The sequence below is a fragment of the Phoenix dactylifera genome, unplaced genomic scaffold, assembly GCF_009389715.1.
Source record: "Phoenix dactylifera cultivar Barhee BC4 unplaced genomic scaffold, palm_55x_up_171113_PBpolish2nd_filt_p 000397F, whole genome shotgun sequence".
In the NCBI taxonomy this organism is placed as follows: Eukaryota; Viridiplantae; Streptophyta; class Magnoliopsida; order Arecales; family Arecaceae; genus Phoenix; species Phoenix dactylifera.
Window position 1 is genome coordinate 459,489 of NW_024067841.1, and position 22,896 is coordinate 482,384.

At 37.0% G+C, this 22,896-nt stretch overlaps 1 protein-coding gene and 1 pseudogene across 1 annotated transcript; both read right to left on the bottom strand.

The window, feature by feature from the left end:
* Window positions 1–263: 263 nt before the first annotated feature.
* On the bottom strand, window positions 264–9,350 carry LOC120105922 (rho GTPase-activating protein 3-like). Its single transcript, XM_039118709.1, has 5 exons — window positions 8,764–9,350; window positions 4,095–4,215; window positions 3,885–4,004; window positions 1,288–1,518; window positions 264–1,191 (listed from the first exon to the last, which is right to left on the bottom strand). Exons 1-5 carry the CDS (start codon window positions 9,165–9,167, stop codon window positions 622–624), a joined length of 1,446 nt encoding a protein of 481 aa, XP_038974637.1. The 5' UTR covers window positions 9,168–9,350; the 3' UTR covers window positions 264–621.
* A 6,620-nt stretch (window positions 9,351–15,970) lies between these two features.
* Window positions 15,971–22,649, bottom strand: LOC120105923 (annotated as a pseudogene).
* Between the last annotated feature and the right edge of the window lie 247 nt (window positions 22,650–22,896).

A 22,896-nucleotide genomic window follows, 5' to 3' on the forward strand; every position in this document is an offset into this window, starting at 1 on the left:
ATATCATGCAAATTTCACAAGTTCCGGCTTGAATCATCTGACGTGTAAAATTCTAAAAGCCTGTGGAGTTCTCATTATAGCATCCTATCAATTTATAAGCTGTAGCAAGCATGAAGCTAGCTTGAAGTGCAATGCAGTCTTGTCGAGTGCTGGATGGCAGGTGAAACAAGTGAACCAAGATACGAGAATTAAATCAATCAAAGGTAGGCTATAGTCTCAAAATTCAAATAACCAATATCTGGCACATATTTTAGAGCTCATAGTGTCACAATCTGCTAGCTGAATCATTTAACCAAGCTCTACATAAACTTTTAAACTCATCCATTCTTTGATACAATCCATGAATATGGAGCATTTATAGGTACAAGTTCTGACGGGTAACTTCAAAGACAACTAAAGTTTTAAAGCCCAACAGAGAAAAATTAGAATTGTGAACACCCCCAGGGTACTTCCACTTTAACTATGCCTAAACATTATTATTTTTTCTACTCATCCCAGATGCACTATGAACATTAACCTACTAAATTTTTGAATTCCTGTGACCAATCACAAACATCAGATAATCACAAATAAAGACCATAGAAAACTACTGAGACACATGTTTCCACTATACGATACACCTCATGCCCAAGCTTCTCTTCCTTCCCTAGAGTTTCCAATGCCAAGCTGTCCCAATTTCTTGCTGGACCTGTTTAACTGGAACACAGGGTGCCTGCAAAGCTTCCTCACTCCTTTCCTAAAATTCAATCTATCCAATAAGCCTTCTACATCCCCATGACAGCGTCCACTTTTAGACCCATCTTTAGTTGCATTTAACTCACTACCAATAGGCGAACTTTTTCCAGAAATGAACTCACGGTCCTCACTAATATCACTCTTCTTCTCAAAGCTCCGAAAGCTCTCTTCAACATCACTGTCTGGAGCATGTTCTGCACTGAACAAGAATTTTCTGAAGGCAGTTCTGTCAAGAAGACACATTCCCATGGTTTTCTCATTAGAACCCACAATAGATTTTTCAGTTGATTTTGTTAAATTGGGTTCATACTTGTCGCTTGGAGATTCGGAATAGGGATGGAAAATCCTGGTCACTGCAGATGCCTCCTCCCTTTCTTGTAGTGTCTTTATGATCAACGTCTTGAGGAAGTTCATTACCTGAACTGCATGGATCAATGCAGTTAAAGGATCGGCCATCTGAAAAATAGAAATGTCACATCAGTCATTTTACAATCAGTTTTGAGTTATATGCAGAATAACTGGACTGATAAAAATCCAACTTTTTCTAATAACCTGAGTCATGTTTGGTGCAAAAACCATAGCAATATTACGAGCATTCATCTTGTTGGAATGTTCATGCTCCACAACATCAGCCATCAGATTGATGGCCCAGTCAAGCAATGCTGCTTCCGTTGGTGGAAGCATCCTTGCAAGTAGAGAGCACTCTTCTTCAGTGTTGCAATGCATCACCTGATCTGGAGTCAGTGAGTCAAGCACCCCTGTGGGGAGTTCCCGAAACCATGCCTACAACAACATTTAAGAAAAAAATTCAGTTAAGAAAAGAATATGAAAGGAATATGCGTGCAAAGAATAAATTTTGAATAGAAAATCTTGAAACTCAGAAAATGGTGTAGCTTTGGTGCATTCTCACACTATTTGTTCTTGTGCAATGTTAAGATACACAATGTGTAGATTTTTCTATTTTTCTCTAAAGCATTGAGTTTTGCATTAGTAGTTTTTTCAGATTAAATGAAAATATGGCCGGCCATTCCTCATTTAGCTTCCCTTTCCGAATATTTACTTCGTTGCTTCTTTCCCTTTACTAAATTTCTCAATTGTTCTACAGACTAACAGATGGTAACATTGCAACAGAATTTAATATATCAAAACCACCTGCTCAGCAGGATGCAACTCTAAATTGCTAATGTAGAAATTTGAAAATTAACATGCTAAAAATGAACATACTGCATGTTCTCAGGCATCCTTCTGAAAACTCGGCAAATCAGATAAATAACAGCTTCCAATAAGTTTGTGCTTTTAGAGTGGCGTCTCGTATGAGTTCAGTTAAACGCATAATTCAAGTTTTAACCCGTGTTTCCTGTTATAAGCCATCTAGAAAATCAGGCTGATGACTAAGCTGCCAAAGCTCAATTACATCAACTCTGACATCGGCAACGTATCACTCCGTGGAGGCATGAAGGAAGCTGCCAAAATTATGCTTAAGTGTTCCTATCTCACTGCAAAAAGATCCAATTCAGACAAGGTTAATCATGCTCTGGACAGAATTCAGTCTCATAGAAGGGCTACCACTTTTCAATCCAGACCTGATCACAGTTTGAAACTGGTAATTTTGTGCTACTGGTCAGTTTGGGTCTCATTTAGCTGGATCAGATCCAAAAAATTTGACCATTTCTTTTTAGTTGGTTATTTAGTAATAGTGGGTTGAATAATCTAGTCCCTTTTCTTTATTTTGACCCACAACAGAAAATGGGTCTAAATTTCCAGTGGACTTAATCAGTACATGCAAACCTAATCATATCACATGGATCACGGACCTTCTCAAAATTCTCATTATTACTGTTTTTTTTTGCTAGACCTCATTATTACTGTTTGCTATGCATATGGTAGATAGGTCTACTCACACTAGTCATGTATCTTTAGACACACAGATTTGTTACAAGATGCCCATTTTTTGCGCCTTTGCACTGCATCCATAGCCAGAGCTGCACTCTCTACCAAGGCCATGTTTATTATTAAAGCGAGCTTCTCCAGAGACAAGACCAGATGGGGGCAAGAATAACATTATCACAATTAGCTTCAAAATGCAAAGTTAATTACCACATACATTATGTTTGAGAAGTTTATTTGAAAAAAGAATGCCAGTTACAAAGATATGATAAAAATACAAGAAAGAAAGAAATGAGGGAAAACTAGCAGTGAGAAAGGGCTGGGCAGAAAAAGGATTCTTTACAATCCAGGTAAGCTAGATCTCTAATCACAAAGTTGATAAAAATTATTAGTTTCACAAAAAGCTAACTTAGATATGAACCCCATACCCATATATGTAGTGTTACAAATTGGTGAGTTCCACGAATAGATAATTTGAATCCTTAAAAAGGATAGCAGATGAGTCTAAACTTGATCAATAATATGGATCAAATCCAAGAGGGATCATGTTGTTCTTGTTAGCTTTGGATCAAGAACTCATCCCGTTTGCCTTAAATATGAGTCCTGGATGGATCCAATTAGAACCGGCCAGCTTAGAGCCCTAATCTTAAGGTTTTAATTGCTCCAGAATGATAATAGCAAAGTTATTCTTTGCATGATAACTACATTATTAATATGCTTTATTCTAGATTTCTCAAATTTTTTCTGGTATATTTTGCTTATTAGGTGTCTACATTATCAGCACTTCAGCAATTTGTACCACATTGATTGCCCTCACAAGAACTTAGAAAACCAGACAATGGAAATGCTGATAACTTGACAAGAATGTAAAGGTGCAGCCCAGTCAAAATGCAAAGAACTTGGAACAAAGTCATCACCATTTCGTGAGCATATAGGCCCTTCAGTTCTTTAGGCAGCATATTAGGAACCAAATTTTCTACTTGAGAGAGCTCATAGAATTTGTCCAAATTCTAGAGCTTGATATAAGTCAGAGCAATACATAGGTGGATTCTTGATAATGTATCAGTGGTGCATAGAGTGGTTGTAGTAATATTTCCCAGAAAATGTATTATAACACTTGTATAAAGGATGAATGGATATGTCACGATGGTGACAGGTAAAGCAAAACTCAAAGAACATGGTGAAAAAATATGGACTAACTGCAAAACTCAAAGAAACTGATGATCAAGATTACAGCAATAACTTTGGAAGATGATGGTTACCTTTATCAGACCAGCTAGACAATGAAAATCAGTTCCAGGTGGCACAATTCCTCTATTCAATTGGTCTCTAACATATGCTTCTTGACTATTTTCGGCATTAATTCTAAAAATTCCTTCAGCCTTCAAATAAAAGAGGAATGGTATCAATTCTGACAGATCTTACAAATAATATCACCATCTGTCAGCAAATTCCAATAGTACAGAACTTACCTGAAGGCCTCCTTGTGAATACAAGGCCCTCTGCATCAGAAGCAAAATTGTTGGCACGCTATTCCCTCTTGTATCATAAGAACATTGCATAGATTTGGCAGAAACTCCAAATACACTAACACTGCAAAGAAAATATGAGAACATATTGTCCATTAGGATCTTTTACATAGGAAAATCACAATAAAGTATGAACCGGATCATGATCACACTTCAATAAAATAAAAGACAAAATTGAAAATAATTAGAATGGGGGAAAGTAAGGCATGATCTTTGGAGACAAAAACAATTTGCCTTTAACAATGTTTACAAATTATGAGCTCAAAAAAGATTACAAATCCAAGGTTTTTTCTTATGAATACAATCCAATGGGGCATAATCTACTCCAGATACTCTTTTCTCATCTTTTTTTCTCAAAATAGCTCTCAAAAACTCAAAAAGTATCTCTTGCATCTGAAAAAAGGGGTCCAATTTCTCCTTGTTTTTGGAAAACGAATTTTCAATTGCTTCCAATGTTCTCAAAAATTTGTAAAATAATCTTGGAGGCTAGACTTATGAACCATAAAATAATAGCCACTACTTACAGGTTAACTTTTGAAGCTTTGAAAAGATATTTTGAAGAAAACCATTTATATATGGACATGATGGTTTGTCATCTTTTCAGTTTTACTTTCCATTATTTACATTTGATTTGCAAATAAAATGTACTGAATTCATCTGTTTCTTTCCCATGACAAAAAACTAGTGAGTACTACTAGGAATTTGTAGTGACAAACTATGAGTATTTTCAAACATATGAGGAATGCTACTGTTTAAGTTAAAGCCTACCTTTGTAAAATCTAGTCAATGACCAGAAAAACATATTTAAAGAGATGAAGATATTGTCCCAAAATAACATTAGAAAGACATATAATGATTAAATAAACCATCTGTGATCAATTTCAACCTTGACTAGCTGAAATCACCAAAAGTTGTAATAACTAGTTAGAAATTGACTGAAACTAGCTGAAAACCTGAAACATTTAAGTTGACCAGTTCAGTTCTAGCTTAAATGGATCAGTTTCCGCCAACACTTAAAACTTTGGATTCAAACCAAATGATTTAATGTAGTGGTGTCTCCACTCAAAGGCACATTAAATAAGTGGTTATAGTATTGTCTCAACCAAGGTCTGCCAAACCGGGCCGAACCGCCCGGTTCAGGCAGTGTCGAACTGACCCAGTGCGAAACTAGGTCGGTTCGCCTAATACATTTGGTTCCGGCCCCATACTAGCCGAAACCTCTACCAAGCCGGCCAGAGCCTTTCCTTTACCGACCGAAACCGGCCGATAAGTGTCCGAACTGGCCGGAACTAATCGATTCAATGCAGACTCCGTGCAAACCGGCCGGTTCGTACCGAATCAACCCGATTCCGAAGCAGGTTGACACTGTGGACTGCACCTGATGCTTTTTAAAGCATCATGTGTCTGTTGGGAAGGCCGAAGGCCTTTCCAACAATAATATTTTGAAAGCGGCGGCTCTCTCCGCCACTTCCACTTCCCAAATAATCCAAAAACAACACCGATTTAGGCTATCAAAAGAAAGATCCATGGCTAAATAAGATGTACTTCCTCTCTCCTATCTCAATCGCTCTTTTTTTGGGGGAGCTTAAAAAAAAATAGCTCAAAAATTGCAAAATAAGAAGACATTATGCCAAAATTTTTGATTTAGGCTTATTTTTTTCTATATTGTAGATCTATAGATGATCTACACACTAACATAAAAAATTTTAAAATTCGAATTATATTTTATTTTAAAAATTAAAAATATATTTTTGGATTAAATATATATTTTTTAAAAAAAATAAATATTGAAAAATTGTAAAATCAAAAACATATTTAGGGGCATGCAAGCTACAAATAACCTCGCATATGGAGTAGGATCCATAAATGTATCGGATTTCGAGTCATTTACTGGATTCTATTACTCGCAGCCACAGACAGCCAAATCAAACCAACTTGATTCAGAAGTTAGAACCAGGCAGAGCCAAGGAGTTGACAAATACGGATATAGATTGGATGTTAGTCTCCAAAAGGCCACAAGAAGATTGGAGACCTCATCAACCAATGTGCATTCATGACAGCTAAGGGTAGCCGAAAAGAGAAACTACTAGTTGTTAATCCTGTTTACTGCATGATAAAAGAGGGTATGAAATAATGACTTTGGAGAGCAATTTCTGAATGGATAGCATAGCAGATCCGAGACCTCCACGATAATATGCCCAACAGCCCAACATTCAGTTGATTTTTGTACCTTTTCTAAAACCACCATTGGCCAATCACTTCCATAGCCTAAGTGCCTAACAGTTTGCACCAGAAATGGCACTGCTTGTCTAGATATGTTGATTCAATAATCAAACAATAAGAGTTGAGCAATAACTAAGTTGGTGTCCACAGAGCAGTATCTAGAGCTGCATGCTAACTCATGCACTTCCATACTAGCTCTAATACAATGAGAACTGAACAGTAAAAGCCAAAATTACTAGATAATCTGATTTCTAAAAATGCAGCCAAAACATTAACACTTTCAACACAATAACCAAATAATCATGCCATGCATCTATGTGCAAATTCTATGTAATCTTTTACTGTATGCACTCGTACTAAAATTAAAGAATACATCAATATTCAGCACACACAACATACGTATATTGTAATGCATAGTTAGTACTTACACAACACAACATACTATTCTAACTATCTGTATCACTTTCCATTCATAATCTAAATTTTGTAAAATTTGTTATCTGAAATTCTTAGTATTAAAACTTAAGTAGATTATTGAATAAAATCTGTGAAATGAATTTTTTAAGTAAGTTTTTTCTCATTATCTGAGTGCTACTTGCAACATTCCATTCCATTCACATTTTGGACTAGCTACAATATTTTATACAGATCTTTAATACACCTACTGCTCATGAAGGAAAGCTATAGAAAACAACACAAGTGTAGCAAATGGCCCAAGCACCGGAGCCGAGGGGGGAGTAATCCCCCACCCAAAAACAGAAAAAAGAAATTGGTTTTAGTTCAAGTTCGGGATCGTGTGATGTGAACTTGCCCCCACTAAAAACATAGATTAGTAAAAATGTGAAGAATCCTTAAAATCCGAAACATGATTTTTATCTATTCTTGATCTTTATCTAGTCTTACTTTCTTAGACACCATTTGTAGATGATAACCGTTCCTAAATTAAAGACTAATCTTAGGATATGAATGTTCTACTTATCTGCATGTTTTTCAAAGATCCCACAATTTTTTACATTGATTGTGGGATTAAGAAGAGTTATCTCACTACTTATTCTTGGGAACCTTTTATATAGAGCAACAGAGATAAGGGGAGGGGGTGCGATGGCCGAGCGGAGGTCATTCCCTCATGGGTCCAAATATCTTTAACTCTGTTCTATTTTAACTTCTGGGATCACAAGCGAGGTAAGCCCTTTTCCATGATCTTTTTTTTTTGTTTGGTAAAAATAATTCCTCTTGTAGATTTATTAAGTCCATGATTATTTATTATTAAGTTTAACTTTTAAGATTTCAATCATTTAGAACAATAATGTAAATAACTCAATAATATGGGGAAAAAATCCTAGTTTCCCCCCCTCATAAATGGGTTGATATCCCTTACAATCATAAGAATTATTATCTTCGTATTTAAGTTTGCATTTATAAAACTTAATTACTTTGTATTTGTTTGCGACTAGGATAATAAGGAAACACACTAAACCGGTACCTTTTTAAACTGTTGAAGTCCTAATGTGAATATTAGCATAGTGAACTAGGATACATTGATTTCCTCCATAAAGTGAACATAACATTTGTTTCCATAAATTTAGCCTCACTAAATTAAGATGTTTGATTCACTGATCATTGATCTTTCTTGTTGCCCCCTGGAGCAAATTCCTGGCTCCCCCACCAGGCCAACCATATGAATTGATCCAACTGTTATTGCAAATGGCAAGTATATCTGCCACTGGAACATATGAAAAACGAGAATGTCACAGCAAATGGCATCAGTCAGGGTTATCATAAGAATCATGGTTCAATTGAAACACCCGAAAAAAATTATTAACCAAAATAAATTTTTTGCATCCTGTACCTGACTGGATTGAAAAAAGATCAGGAAAAAAGAAAGCAAAAAAAAGATGTTTTATCTAAATTTCAATGCAACTCAACGCTTTTGAAAATAACAAAGATGAGGGGGGACAAGAGTAAAGAGGAGCAACCAAGAGAAAAAAAAAGGAGACGAAAGACGGATAAAATTTTCCCAATCGTAATATATTATACACACAATGAAAAGAGGTTCAGAAAATTTCCAGGAAACTATCAATAAGTTCCCAATCAAAGTCTGGTAATTCTGGAGTCCAGCCTAGCACTGGTCTTGCTGAAATCAGCTCTAAAATTGATACGGAAAAAGCAAAGACTTACAAGAAACAGGCCATTCTGGAACAAAAGCTTAATGTTGCAGTTCAAAAGACTTCAAATTGCACCTCAATTCCAACACATATCGCCATTTTTTATTTTCTTTTAACAAGTCCACAGAGACAACAAAAGGATAAATCATTCGCATTAGAAACAGAAAGCAAAAAAAAAAGAAGAAGAGAATCAAGGATCAATGTTTTAGGAGGTTGAACCGGACCTGGCGCTGGGAACACTCTCGGGAACCTCGGGCTCGAACTCCACGGGCAAGCCGAGGAAGCCACCGAAGCGGTCGAAGGTCACGTGAGAAATGTGGCGCACGTCGGTGGGCCAGCCGATCTCCATGGACGAGGGGCAGCCCCGGTCCTCCGGCACCGCGCCCACGCTGCACATCACCAGCGACTTCCTCAGCGCCGCCGCCACCGCCGCCACGATTGAGAACTGATGTCCTCCCCCTCCGCCGCCGCCGCCGCCGCCGTGCCCCTCCCTCTGTCCTCCTCCCGCCACCATCAACGGCGACGAAACCGGGCATTCCCCTTCGTCCTCCTCCTCCTCGGAAGTGCGGGAGGGGAGGGAGAGCGGAGGGGAGTGCTGGAAGCCGAGGTGGAGGTGGAAGCGGGCCATGACAGAGAGAGAAAGAGGGATTATGATGTGATGACAGAAGGGTGAGGATGAGGGTCAGGGTTTGGTCGCATGGTGGATTGGGGAAGGAATGGGAGGCGGTTTGGGGGCTTTGGAGAGAAGGAGAAGGAGAAGGAGAAGGAGAAGGAGGTGGAGGGCCTGGACTTTGGGGGGAATCGATGGGGACACCATCTCAATTCCTTGTCCTTTATTTATCTTTTTTAGTATTCTTGGCGGCAAGCGAGAAGAGCTCGTGAGCGCGACACCAAACGAGGGATGGAGTTTCTACGTCGGATTTGTTTGAGTCATCTGTGAAGCAGCTGCATGAGACACATGGCTGCCGATCGGCTCTCATCGAAAAGGAAATGTATATGTATCCAAAAGAAAAGAAAAGAAAAACGATGATATGTTTCTTCTTCTTCTTCTTCTTTTCCCCTTCTTCTTCTTTTTCTTTTTCTTTTTTTTAAGATCGGCGGTTCATAACAGTCTCATAAGCACTACCATCTGAGTCACTAGACAAAATGCTATACAAAGGTGGCAAAACAAGTGCAGAGCAGGTCCATAGAATATCATCAGAATAATGGGCAACATAGGAGGCAACCCAATCAACAGCTCTATTCGTCTTTCGAAACGCGTGCACAACATGAGAGACGTCACACTTCCTCAGTAGCCGTCTGATGTCCTGTAGAAGTGGGTGGTCGGGCACTCCCGGCCTCTCCAAAAAAATCCACTCAATCACCTCCGCAATCCCCTTTCAGAAAGATGCTTCGGGCTCCCAGAACTCGCCTCGCATAGGAGACTTCCTCTCAGGCGGCCCTGAGCTCCGCCCTGAAGACTGATAACTCAAAAGTGCGGCGTCCGCCTACTACAATCAGTCCGGACTCATGATTCCTGATCACATAAACAAAGCCCGCGCAAGCATCTTCCTCTGACAGACTACCATCAAAATTCACCTTAATATGGCCAGGGGATGGGTGATGATATGTTTCACTCTTTTCAATCTTAGCTTTGTAATGGTGTATTTATCTTGTTTCTGGATTAAGTGGAGGATTAAAAGAGAACGTGGTTGGTCTAGATTCATCAACACATAAATGAGATTTCCTCCTTACCTTAAAACTAGTCTAGACTCTGGTTATAGTCTCATAGAGATTAACTTCAGAGAGGTCACTCAAACTCAATGGATGTGCCTGCTATATTGTGTTCTTCTAGGTTAATACTTTGTTCAGGAACGAAATATTAAACAAGTTTTTGGAAAACAAGCATAAGTTAAACATGGTTATATCGATCAAAGTTATTTACGCTAGGATGATTATTTCAATGGAGTCTATCATAAGCTATCCACAAGACAAAGCCATCATTCATGCATGTTTTTTCTTTCTGAATAAAAAAAATAATCTTACATCAAAAGTCATTCCAAAAATTGTAATCAAATGAAAATAGAAATAACTTGTGACATGACTTTTCAAGAGATATAGTCATTTCTATTCCTGTTTCCTCTCATTTTGAACCATACATAGGCTAAAAAGAATAGAAAAGTATCGAGACCAATTAATCAACGGTGGTAGTAGGAAACTCCCCATCAAAAAGGGTTTTAAAAAAAAAAGATTGTTCTTCATGGGTCTTCTCATCAGTGCATGCAAAAAGGGGAGAGAGGAAGAAAAGAAGGTGGGTGCTGGTAGGCTGGAAATGAGTCTAGCTTGACCAAAGTCTTAACTCTATGAATTTTAATTCTAGTTGGCATATGTAGGCCTGGTAGTTAACTCTATGAATTTTGAGTATAGCCTTGTTCTAGATCTAACCAGACACAAGTTAATTGTATTCAGGTCCACTCAGCTCATTTGTACCACTACGTGCAGGAGTCATCTCAATGAGGGACCTCCTGCACACCGTTCGATCATTTCGGATCAACACCAGAACAGTGCTTCTTATGAAAATTTCAGTAATCCAATGTTGTTTATCGAGCACGCAAGAAGCTAGACCTTGATTGGAAGCAGGTAAACTTGCTTTGGACGGTGTCAAAGTACCTTATCTCTATCCTTTTCTTTGATTTAATAATGTCATGCATGGTGAGTAGTGTGGTGTGTTATGGAGATGATGTGAACTCTAACCTCCCAACCAATCTCCTTTTAATTGGCGAATGAAGCAAGTTATTACATGTTGCTTCGTATTGAAACATGGCACGTTATGATTTCGGATTGTGACAACGTTTGACGTTGTGCTGTGGCCATTTCCAACAACAAAAGAATAAGAGTAATAGTAGAATAATGATATAACTTGGGATCGCATCATATGCTGATGAGCTTGCCAGCCTTAACCTTCCCCACTTTTTAATCAAGCAGTAGTAAACAGACCCATATTTGACCATGACAGGCTGAAACTGAAACCGAAACCGAAACCTTGCGCTGTTAAAGTAAATCAGCTAGGCATGCATGACGGAAAACTGGACGTGCCAACGTCGTAATTCCAATCAGCCCAGAGAGGAAAGCATGCAAAGAAGTTCTGATATATCTGCAAGAGCATTTACTTCACTCTCTAACATGGCAAAGTTATAGCTTCATAATTTATATAATTTTTCTTTTCTTTTCTTTTCTGTTTGGTAGAAGCATTTATAAGGTATTTAGTGAGCTTTTAACTAGATCAGATGCAGGCAGCTCAACTTTTTTTTTAAAAAAAAAATTAAGGATCAGTATTATTGTATTGTTCAGAGGAATGAACTCCATGATCTTGAGCACAAGGAACCATGCATAAGTCCTCTCCATATAAAGATGTTCAAGTCTTTTTATCCATAAGATATATCTCAGAGGGAGAGAGAGAGTGTGTGTGCATCCCTAGCAAAGGAAGGGGTCTCTAACACTGTATCAACTTTCCTTGAGCATGAGGAGAGAGTATATTTAAAGCAAGGCCAGCGGTCGGTCAATTTTTATAGAAGGAAGAATGCCTAGTTAAAGGGACATGTCTTAGTTTAATCCATCAGGGTAGGGCTCATTTGATGCTGCAGGTATATGTACCATCTATGTCACGGCTCAGCTGTAGCCACCTAACCAAATAGATGGCTGGGACCCAAAGGTTAGAATCAATAAATAATTGTTGTCCCACGATAACGGCCTCAAGAGACAAGATTACTGTCAGATGCTAAGTGTTTCGTAAGTAGTACAATGGCGTTATTTGCTCGGAGGACAACAAACGGGTGAATAATTGTTTTGTCTTCAAACTTGATCCAGATCTAGGTTCAAACCCTAATTGGCTTTAATTTTGGGGGTCCCATTGGATTGGCCAGGTAGGTTCTAAGTTTAAGGGCTGGGACATGAATTTTTTGACCTAATTTTTGTTAGATTTCGTCCAGTCCATCGGGATTTGATAGGGTCAAGTAGAACAGTGCGATAATATCATAATACTGTACCAAAAAAGAAAAGAAAAGGAACATAATGGTAATAAATGACTTAGATAGCGCAGCCAACGCATGGGCTTTTGAGGATGATTTGAAGTAAATCAGCTAAAAAATTTCAGATCTATCAAATGTCTTTGTTTTTCAACGATTCAGGATAGAGTTATGACCGCTGCAATGGAAAATAACATATATTAACAATAAAAATAATTATAGCAATTTTTGACAAAATAGCTGCTCAAAGATTACAACATTATTTTCTCAGAGAAAAGATTATACCATTATTTTATTATTCCAAGCATAATAACAGACAAATATGATTCAATCTATAAAGCGGTGAACATCTCTTCACCTTTCTGGGAAAAAAATATCAATTTTATCTCATAAAAAGATATTTTTGCCCATCCATGGACATGCATCATGGATGCATCTATTAATTGTGTGCATCTGCTTGGTTGGATGCATGCATCCTTACGAGAATAGGGGCATGATGGTTTAATAAAGGTCAGAAGAGATGTTTTCAAGAAATAAAAGTACAAATGCAATTTATATAAATTAAAAAATAGAATTAAAGTGAATTTATCTATCCACCGAATCACAAGCCTTGGAGTCATTAGCCAAAAGGAGTGCATTTCAACATCGTATGATGGGATCGAATCATGTGTGATTGAAATGAACTAAGTGTCCACCAATTGAATGGTTCAGATGCGCTCAGGACTGAGATAATTAATTCAAAGAGCTGTATGGTAGAGACCGTAGGGTACAGCGCTCGCTTTTAGACAGCAAGAAAACAAAATGCGTGTCGATTAGATACTATATTAAGAAAACGATCAAAAATAACGCGGGAAGTTGCCGGATGACGTTGATTTGCCTCAGGTTACGCATATGATGCGATGAGACCATGCAGCCATTTTGGTTGGGATTATAACCTTTTAGACGCCAAAAAAAAAAAAAAAAAAATCTGAGCGTGTTTGCCTTCTATTGGTTTTTCGTCCATACCTTCAAGATTATGGTAATCTTTCTACTACGAGGACCCATCAGAACTTATTAATCAAATTTGAGTCACATTATTAAAAATTATTAAAATATCAAAAGAAGAAAAATAACAATAAAAAAAATAATTTTATTTCTTTGTTTCGTCACATTTGAATTTTATATCTATATAAAAAAATAATATAAATTGATATAGGATTGTGCTAATAAAAAATAATATTTATTGATATAAATTATTATGTGATTCTTAAAATCACTTAAACAAAATTATGCCGATAAAAAATATAATGCTGATTGATACAGGATCATGCTGACAAAGAAAAATAATACTGACGATATCAGATCACGCTAACTAAAAAAAATAATATAAAATGATAAAGATTGTTTTGTAATTTCTAAAATTATACTAACAAAAATAAAAAAATTAAAAAAAAAACTTTGGCATGCCAACTCACAATAATCCTAACTTGGTTGGGATAGAAAACAATTTTATAGATCGATGAGAAAGTGCTACGATGCATGACACACGAGAGAGAGAGAGAGAGAGAGAGAGAGAGAGAGAGAGGAATTCAACTTACAAGGAGAGAGAGAGAGAGAGAGAGAGGAATTCAACTTACAAGGAACTAACGACCCACTGAGAATTGCATCAAATCATTTCTACCATGGTGCACAGTAAATGAGCAATAACATAGCTGATGCAACATAACATTGCTATACTGAACGACCTTGTCAAAACGGTGCAACAAAGTAGTCTCTTGTGTATCAGACTGAAGGTGAAATAGATCAGGTGCCTCAGTCATTGTATGTATATGTTGGTGATCCATATTTGTGATGGTGCAAGAGATTTGATAAAGGGATTGGATGAGAATTGCGATCTTTCATAGGTAGTGAATTGTGATTATTGAGCTTTTTCTACTTTCCCTATACTTTCTAACCGTATAAATATAAATAAGCTTCCCTGGTTTTTTGATTCAATTTATCTGCAGAGAAAGGTAAATCATAGAATATTTCTTTTTCCATATTGTCTTAGTTATGACCCATTTCTCTGTCTCGACATCTGGGACTCAACTTTCTGGATAACTTTTGTTAGGGGTGTAAAGGGAGGCTACTAATCTTTAGTCCCACATCGATTAAATAGTAAAAAAGATTGTGCCTTAAATTGAGGGGCAACACTTCTTCCTCCTAGAGGCATCTTTTGAAGGACAAAAGCCGTAAGAAGAAAACACCGTCCTAAAAAAGTGGGTGCTCTTTTTCAAAGCGAACAATACCTCTAAAAGGGACGCAACTCACTTTTTCTGCTCGAACAACCTTCATGTCTCAAATCATTATACTTTATCTTACCATTGTACACTTCTCACCTTGTTTAAGATTGCCTTCTAGAACTAAAATTTCTCAGTTCCTACGAGCTTATGGTAGTTGCATGTTGTTGTAGGGGAGGATTGCTTTAGATTTTGATCTCATTCTTGCAAAAGCCTCCAAAAGCCTCCTGAGTCCTGACCAACTTTCCCCTCTTTCAATATTTTTATCGTTATCTTTTGCTCACATGCGCATGCAAGTTGTTGCACAGAATATGGTGCTTTTTCCTCCAAAGAAAGTCCTCTGGTACCTGTGAGCTAAGAAGAACCCTAAGAGGAATCCTGAACCCATTTATTCTCCTTGGAAGGCAGTGCCAGATTTAAAGCATTTCCTAACCAGTGTTTATTCATGGAGACCCGATCCAGAGGCAACAACCTTGGCAATGCCCAGACATGATATCACGTAATCAGGCTTTTTAGCTGGCAGGAGATATACAATCATCAAGCTGCTTTTGGAATCACTTATTGTTGGCAATGGTAATGAAACAATGGCTTCAGGTCAGCAATGGCCATATTTAGTATGACTACTACCTAATAAAATCCAAGTTCTTCGATGGAATGGGACAAACAATGATGGTCTTGGCTTATGAGACAAGAATAGCAGAAGAATAATTCGAACCAGTTAAGTAGTCTAACAGGGAATGAGATTATGCGATTTGCAATCACTCCAGAATTACCCAACTAAGAAGAAAACTGAAAAATCTCTATAACATGTGGAAATATAAAGGTTTCAAAATTACTATGATGTAAGTAAAAGAGAGAAGCAATTGAACATGATAAACCAATCTGCTTTTAGGCTAACACATGCAAAAGCAAGAATGAACAAAGCAACACCAACTACAGCAACAATACCAGCTGCTATCAATAGTTAAATAAGATAACAACTTATCAAATCTCATCAGATGTAAATATTCCACCTTCACAACAATTTGGCAATAATCATAATATCCCAACTTACTAATGATGATTCTATTATTACGGAAATCTCAAGAATCATTCAACAAGATTCAGCATTTCAAATTCCATATTTCTTAGAACATGGCGTATGTTTTCTGCACGTATTAAGGTTATCCTTTGTTTTAACAGTGCTACTTCTCTATTGGGTCCCAAATCGAGTAACTCAAAGTCAATTATAAATCGTGACTGACTCAAACATCAGAAATTCACAAATTGGTGAAAACTGGAATGCACCTGTTTCAATGTGAAGATAAATATTTATATATCGAGGAAACCTTGGTGTGCAAACAAATTATGAAACATATCTCGTGTGAAAAGAACATTTTTGATTCATGAAAAGACAAGACATACAGTGAACACTTAATTAACCCTTCAATGAGTAACTCCTCCCAGTAAATGCCTGGAACTTGAGCTCTTCTTCCTTGAGAGTTTCTGCTTTTGTTTCTTTTGTAGCCACCTGCAACACAAATCAGCACAAGTTAATTTATGGTGGAGATTCCATTTAGGAATTCTAATTGTTGTATAAAAAACTCGAGAAAAACTTATTGGTTGTAGCCATAAGTTGTTTTTGATATTTCTCTCAGTTCCCTCTTCCTTTTTTTTAGCTTAACATAACAGGTGAATATTGTGTGATGACAAAGTCTAAATACGCTGCAATCGTTAAATAATAAATTATCAATATCTGGTTTCTTGCAATCCAGCGATTAATTACAATGAGCACATGAGGCAAGCAACCAAAGAAGCCATGCTTATTTATGCACTTTTCTCCTCTTAAATTTTCCTTCTTGCAAAAATTTAAAAAGCATATTTGATGATCAAGCGCTACCAATCTAAAACTGAATAGCTAATTCCCTGGGAAAAAATTCATTCAACTGAGCTTAAAAAATGAAGCTGCAGAAAAGAACTCGGTGCTATAGATTATTTCCACCAGGAAAATGGGCTACCACTGATGCTACTACGCATATTAGCTTCAACCTGCATACTAGCTTTTAAAATAGCAGCCTGTATGAGTTGGCCAAGAAGAGAGATCTTCTGGAAGAGAAACTGGTCAAATTCCTTTCACTTCCCCAAACAATCAATTTACACGCAGCGAAGCATAAGAGAGAGAGAGAGAGAGAGAGAGAGAGAGAGAGAGAGAGGTGGATGTTAGATTAGCTGAAGACACCTGTGCTTCTTCTGGAGCATGGTTTGCATTTGAACCAAAGACAAGCTTTCCCACAGGTTGACGTGCAGAACTACTACTTTGTGGTGTAGGTGTTGTTGAGTGCCGATTCGCATCTTTTGGTGCTTCCATCTGATCATTCACTACAGAAGAAGAGATTGTTGGCTCTTGATGCATTGAAGGCTTTCCATCCAACCGCCTCCCAATGCCAGTAAAGGGGCTGAACTTTGGTTCAGCATCAGCTTCAGCCTCTTGAACTGTAACTTTGAAGAGAGTACATAAATCATAATAAATTTTGATAGAACACAAGTTATCTCCTCTTTCGCTAAATCATCAGATGCCTTGAAACATAGACATCCAATTAATTAGGTACACAGAACTGGAACAAAAATTTCCTATCTCCGACATACATGATAGGTGGACCATGAAGAACACTTCATGCAAGATCGGGAATCCAAAAAATAGTGCCTCAGTATAGACAAACATTAGAGCTGCATAAAGATACATACATACAAAAAGCAAGATTTCTGATCTGTCAGAACTCAGAAGTTACAAAGTAGGCTGTTCACATATGTACAGTGAATTAACTAATCCAGCAACACAAATGAATTATTTTCTCAACTGTAGCATGACAAGCAAGCACTAAAAACAGCAAACCCTTTAGCCACATATAACTTTATTGACTTCCACCAATCGCATACTTGGTATCAGCAGACAAACTCCAGTCAGGCTTACACCCATATTTAAGTTGTTATAAGATAAATAGGTATTTAAGTGACCTTCAGATAAACACAGGTTGGAAAATGTTCTCTATACGATAATTATTACTGCAGTACCCCACCATATGCAATTAAAATGAAGGCACAGGCTAAAAGAAACTATTTGTGTGCATGCACGGAAAAAGTTGTCCATGCTTCATAGTAGCTTATGTCTCCAGATAAGCCACTCAGAATCCTAGAAGTCCCAACAAGCAGTCCAATGGATCAATAACTTTCACCAAAAAACCTAATCAAGAAACTAAACCTAACAATCATCTGCCTGTATTTGAAGGGAGGACCTGATAAAAATAAATATCCATATTTGATGATACCATAAAAATAAATTCATATTTGAGCTCCTCTATAAATTTAGTACTGACTGATATAATTTTTGTTGCAAGCAGGTGACAAGTCTAATCTAGTAATTTTGGTTCCAAGAGTATCCAGCAGAGGCATGTAGGCAATGAGGAGATTCTGGTAGTTAAATCCAACAATCTGTATACAGGAAATATACAAGCCAGCCTTGCACAATATGTCTGACAATGTTGTGCAACTTGAGGAGAAACTATAACGTGATGAGCATTTGATGGGGATAACAGCCTACACACACATATATAGAACAGGACATGGCACCTCATGCACAGAACTTTCTGCCATCAACAAAAACAACTAAAAGCAAATTTGCCCCAATATATTTTAGCTCTTCACTCAAGATATTTGGCCTTTGGAAGCATGATATAACACACTATCTTCTGACTGAAAACAGCACAAAGAAGATCCATACAGGCAAAGCATATTCAAATACATTTACAGAAATATTAAGGCAGGTAATGGATGATGGAACTACCAGATCTTAGATACATTTCTAATAAGAAAATGGTCCTATATTTTGCATGGATAAGCCACATTTATTTTCAGCAAAACATAAATTTGAAAACCAAAAGGATAATGAAAGGAAATCAAAGAAATAAAAGTAGTAGCAATAAGAAGGGTAATCCAGAATGGGAACCTTGAACTGGTGCTTGGCTGGGAGGAATTAAAGGTTGTTGCGGTTGTTCAGGTTCTTTATAATCAAGGGGAGGTGCAAAGTCCACCTCACAGTCTGTCTCAATGATACTAATTGCAGAAGCAGGTTTTGTTTCCACAATATCTATGTAGTACTTTTTATTGTTGTAAGCTACCATGATACTATCACCTGTAGTCAAACAGGAGAAGCTCCTTAAAGTTGTCTCCAAGCTGCAGTAAAAGAAAAAAGGTTAATACCTGGCCATGCTAATGCAGCTAATCAGTTACTAGAAAAATAACATTCAATTTTATATACAAAAGCATCAATAACAAATATGATACAGGAGCCAGCAGATATGCTAGCAAAGGTACATAAGGAAATTACTAACATGGCCTTGGGTTTGAGATATCTAGAAAGTCTTTCGTGTGTGGCTGCAGTTTCACATATGTACCCTTAGGGAGGGTGGCATTTTTGACATGCACAGTATCTCCCTCTTGTAAAAGAAGATTTTGCATCATCTAAGGACAAAAGGAAGAAAAATTAAAAGAAACAGAAGGTTCCTTTTTAGCTCCATTTGTAGATACATTAGATTAAACAAACGAAATTAAGAGTTCTCTTAATGATGCCTACCCAGTATGGCATGTAGATCATGCCTCTTCTGCAATAAACTCTAGAACTCCACAATGTGAAACCCGTTCCGTTGCAGCATTGTGAAGTTCAAACAACATTGGATAATCGATGTGCAAGGATGCTGCAAAGAATCAAAAAAAAAAAATATCAGAAAGATACAAACAGCCAAATAAATGAATGCTTATTTTATAAGCATAGACAGTAACATTAAGATTGAAATATAAGGGAAAAAGAGGGAAAGGGCTCAATTTACCAAGTCGATCAAGAGCAGAGGGAGGCATTATAACTGAAATAACAGAAAAGATGTTACGACATCAGCAGTTGTTATCTAAAATACAAAATTTGATCTGATACAGGTTAATGAAGGATTTGGAGAATACATACTTTTATCACCACTCTCCAGATGGGGCTGCAGAGAAAGACATTAGAATTATTACAAGGATAAACATGAAATACAAAAGTCCAATTTTAGAATCATGGTGAAAAGCAGCCCTCTTTATTGAAGTTCACTGAACCAGATAAGACATTTTTGTTTTTTTCTTATTGTGAGGCTTCGAAAAGTAGACAGAAAAATGAAATGAAATATTCTGCCATGCTGAAATTAAAAATATCAAGAAAGAAAGCTAATCTATACCAGTCAGTTACCTAAAACCTGCACATCACTAGCATGGCAATTCGGTGGACTTAGTTGGGTTTAGATCATGTCAAATATGCTGTCAAAAAATGTTTAACCCAGACTCAAGTTGGATTTGACCATATTTGAGAATTGCAAGCCCATACCCAAAACAGTTGGCTTTGCATCAGATTGGGTCAACTGGGCAGAAAAATAGTAATAATAGTATTAATTAATTAATTAATTAAAACAATACAGAAATAATAAATAATTTCTATTTTATGTAGCTCTTAGCTAGTAGCTAACTTAAAAAATTCATCCTACATGCCAAATAAAAATCCATTTTATGAAATATCAGTCTAATCTTCATTTTGGGCAGCCTAGGAGATCAAAGAAAATGGCAAATGAATCCTCATTTTCCTTCAAGTTGACCAGCCTTGTCAACCTATCTCATCTGGATGCCTGACCAGAACCCTATTCATTATTTTCACCACATCTGATTCAGGATGGCCAAAATTTCTTTTTCCCTTTTTTTGTGCAAATATTGTCAAAGTCAAAAAATTGCACGAGAAGCACCACTGTCAACATGTCAATTATGTGATCCTCTCAAACAAAAAGACTTAAATATGCAATGAAAGTTATCAACAAAAAGACTTGAGTCTGAAAAGAAAAATTATTTGCAAATTCTTCTAGTTTCATGTTTAGCTTCATCCTACTAAATGACAACCATCAAAACGTCACGGGGTCAAATGCCAGGTAGAAATTCAGCAACTTTTTAAAAATTCTTGAAGATTAATTAAACTTCTGAAGAGATGAATAATGTGCTACTTTGTGATGTAATTATGTAGATGGAACTATATTATGGTTCAAATCGTATTGAGAAAAGGCACATACTACTCAACTGCTATCCAGGGATATCTTGTCTTCTGGACCAACCGTGGTAGCCCTAACTATAAAGACACCAGGTAAATAGCAACCAGTGTGCCTGCCTCCTTTTCTCTTGGTTCTCTTATTCCAGATTCATTTTCTTCTCTTTTGTCGTTCTTCTTAAATATAATCCCTTCAGCACTCATGATGCTTATTGGCTATGCCTTTAAAGGCCGCTGTTACTGCTCAAATCTGCAGCTGTGTGTACAGGTGATTGTTTACTTCCATAAACACAGATCTGAGTAGAAATTGAGGAAATATGAAGGGCTCTCAGGGGGTTATCAGGTCATTGAGATTAGATGTGGTGCTTCATTACTCTTGATATCAATGGCGGATCCTTGGTGTTGTCATCATCTCTGTGCAAGAGAACTTCATTCCTCCTTCAATTCCTTAAAGAGAAAGTGCCACCTTCAATAAGCCAACCTCTACTCCAAATAGATATTAAGTAATCTGTGCAGCAATCTAAATGGTTCGCGGCATCTGCTTTGTTCTTAGCAAATTTACAATGTTGAAATTTCTCCATGCATACACAGTTGTTAACAGAGAAGATCTGTTTCTACGTTGCTTTTTGAACATGATTACAGCAATGTCAAGCAATGACAATATGACAAGTATCAGTTAGATAAAGGGTCTCTACTGCAGATTTTGTGTTTATACAGATTGATCTTGAGTGATTGGCTGCACTTGCTGGTTTTTCTGAGTATTATAGATGACTTTGCATCCATGTTAGTTATTTAGTTTTGCATTTTACATGTCCCATGTACCAGAATTATTAGTTAATCCATTTGAAATGAATATCACTTCCAACAAGTTGAATGGTGAATTCCATACAAGTATTTTAATATTTTCTAAGCCAAAACAAAGAAAGATGATTTCATATCCATGAGTTGGTTTCTGTGTTTTACACATCTCAGGGACCAGAATTATCAGCTGATCCACATATGATGAGCATCACTTCCATCAAGTTGAATGCAAAACACCATCCCCAATGTGCCACGAGCATACAAGAATTTCTAAGCCAAAAGAGGAAAATATAATTGATCAGCTCCACTCCTAATAAGATGGTGCCAAGTACGAAGAGTAGGGCGTTAGGATTCCCAAATCATGGCTATAGAACAGCATGGAACCAATATTAGTTCCAATGTCATGTTTGTATAACCTCAAAGCTTAATCGGGATGGAGTGCAGAAAATATATACATTGAAAAAGAACATGATATTGTACCAAAAAAGAACATGATGACAATATCTGATTTCCTCTACCATTTCACAATCAAGGAGACAAGTCTGTGACATAATACCATAGGATACTGGTGGAAATGGTACATCTGCTGAAATTCTCATGTGCCATGACAACCAGAAAAACAATTATTTGATAAAAAACTATATATGGTTGGCAACTACGTCTACTGTCATTCATGCCCCCTAATAGTAACTCCATTATGAAACTTGAGTCTTGCAAGCCAGAGCATATTTGGCAAGTGTTAGAAAATAGTCAACCATACAATCAATCAATCTTTGGACATCAAGGAAAAGGCTGTGAAAATCATAAACAGCATTCAACATATAGAAAACTTAAAATTCAGTAAAACCAGTGAGTTACAGCAAGAAAAGAATACCAAACCTTATCAATAAAAGATGCAGAATAGCAACGGTATGTCTGCTCAAAAGAACTTCCATGATAACCAAAACCGTCAAAGAACTGCAAGCAGTTGATAGTAAAAAAGTCAAGAGGCTGAAAATAATTGCTTAATGCGTGTACTCAAAGTTGTACATATGAAAAGGAAGTAAATGCTGTAATCAAGGTTTGAGTACTGGTGCCACACCCATACTAGCATCCGATGGTAATGGGCATACAGAGTATCAGTGCAATATGCCTAAGGTTGAAAATAGATCGGATATAGATCGGAAATTAGTATATCCATAGAAGTACCCATGTTTTTCCCGC

What these genes read in the sequence shown, in the direction of transcription:
- LOC120105922 (XM_039118709.1), bottom strand. Translation starts at nt 9,167, where the DNA reads ATGGCCCGCTTCCACCTCCACCTCGGCTTCCAGCACTCCCCTCCGCTC. An exon ending in GAGAGTGTTCCCAGCGCCAG is followed by an intron (nt 4,216 to 8,763) that starts GTCCGGTTCAAC and finishes TTTTCTTTGCAG; the next exon opens with TGTTAGTGTATTTGGAGTTT. An exon ending in ATTCACAAGGAGGCCTTCAG is followed by an intron (nt 4,005 to 4,094) that starts GTAAGTTCTGTA and finishes TTTTATTTGAAG; the next exon opens with GCTGAAGGAATTTTTAGAAT.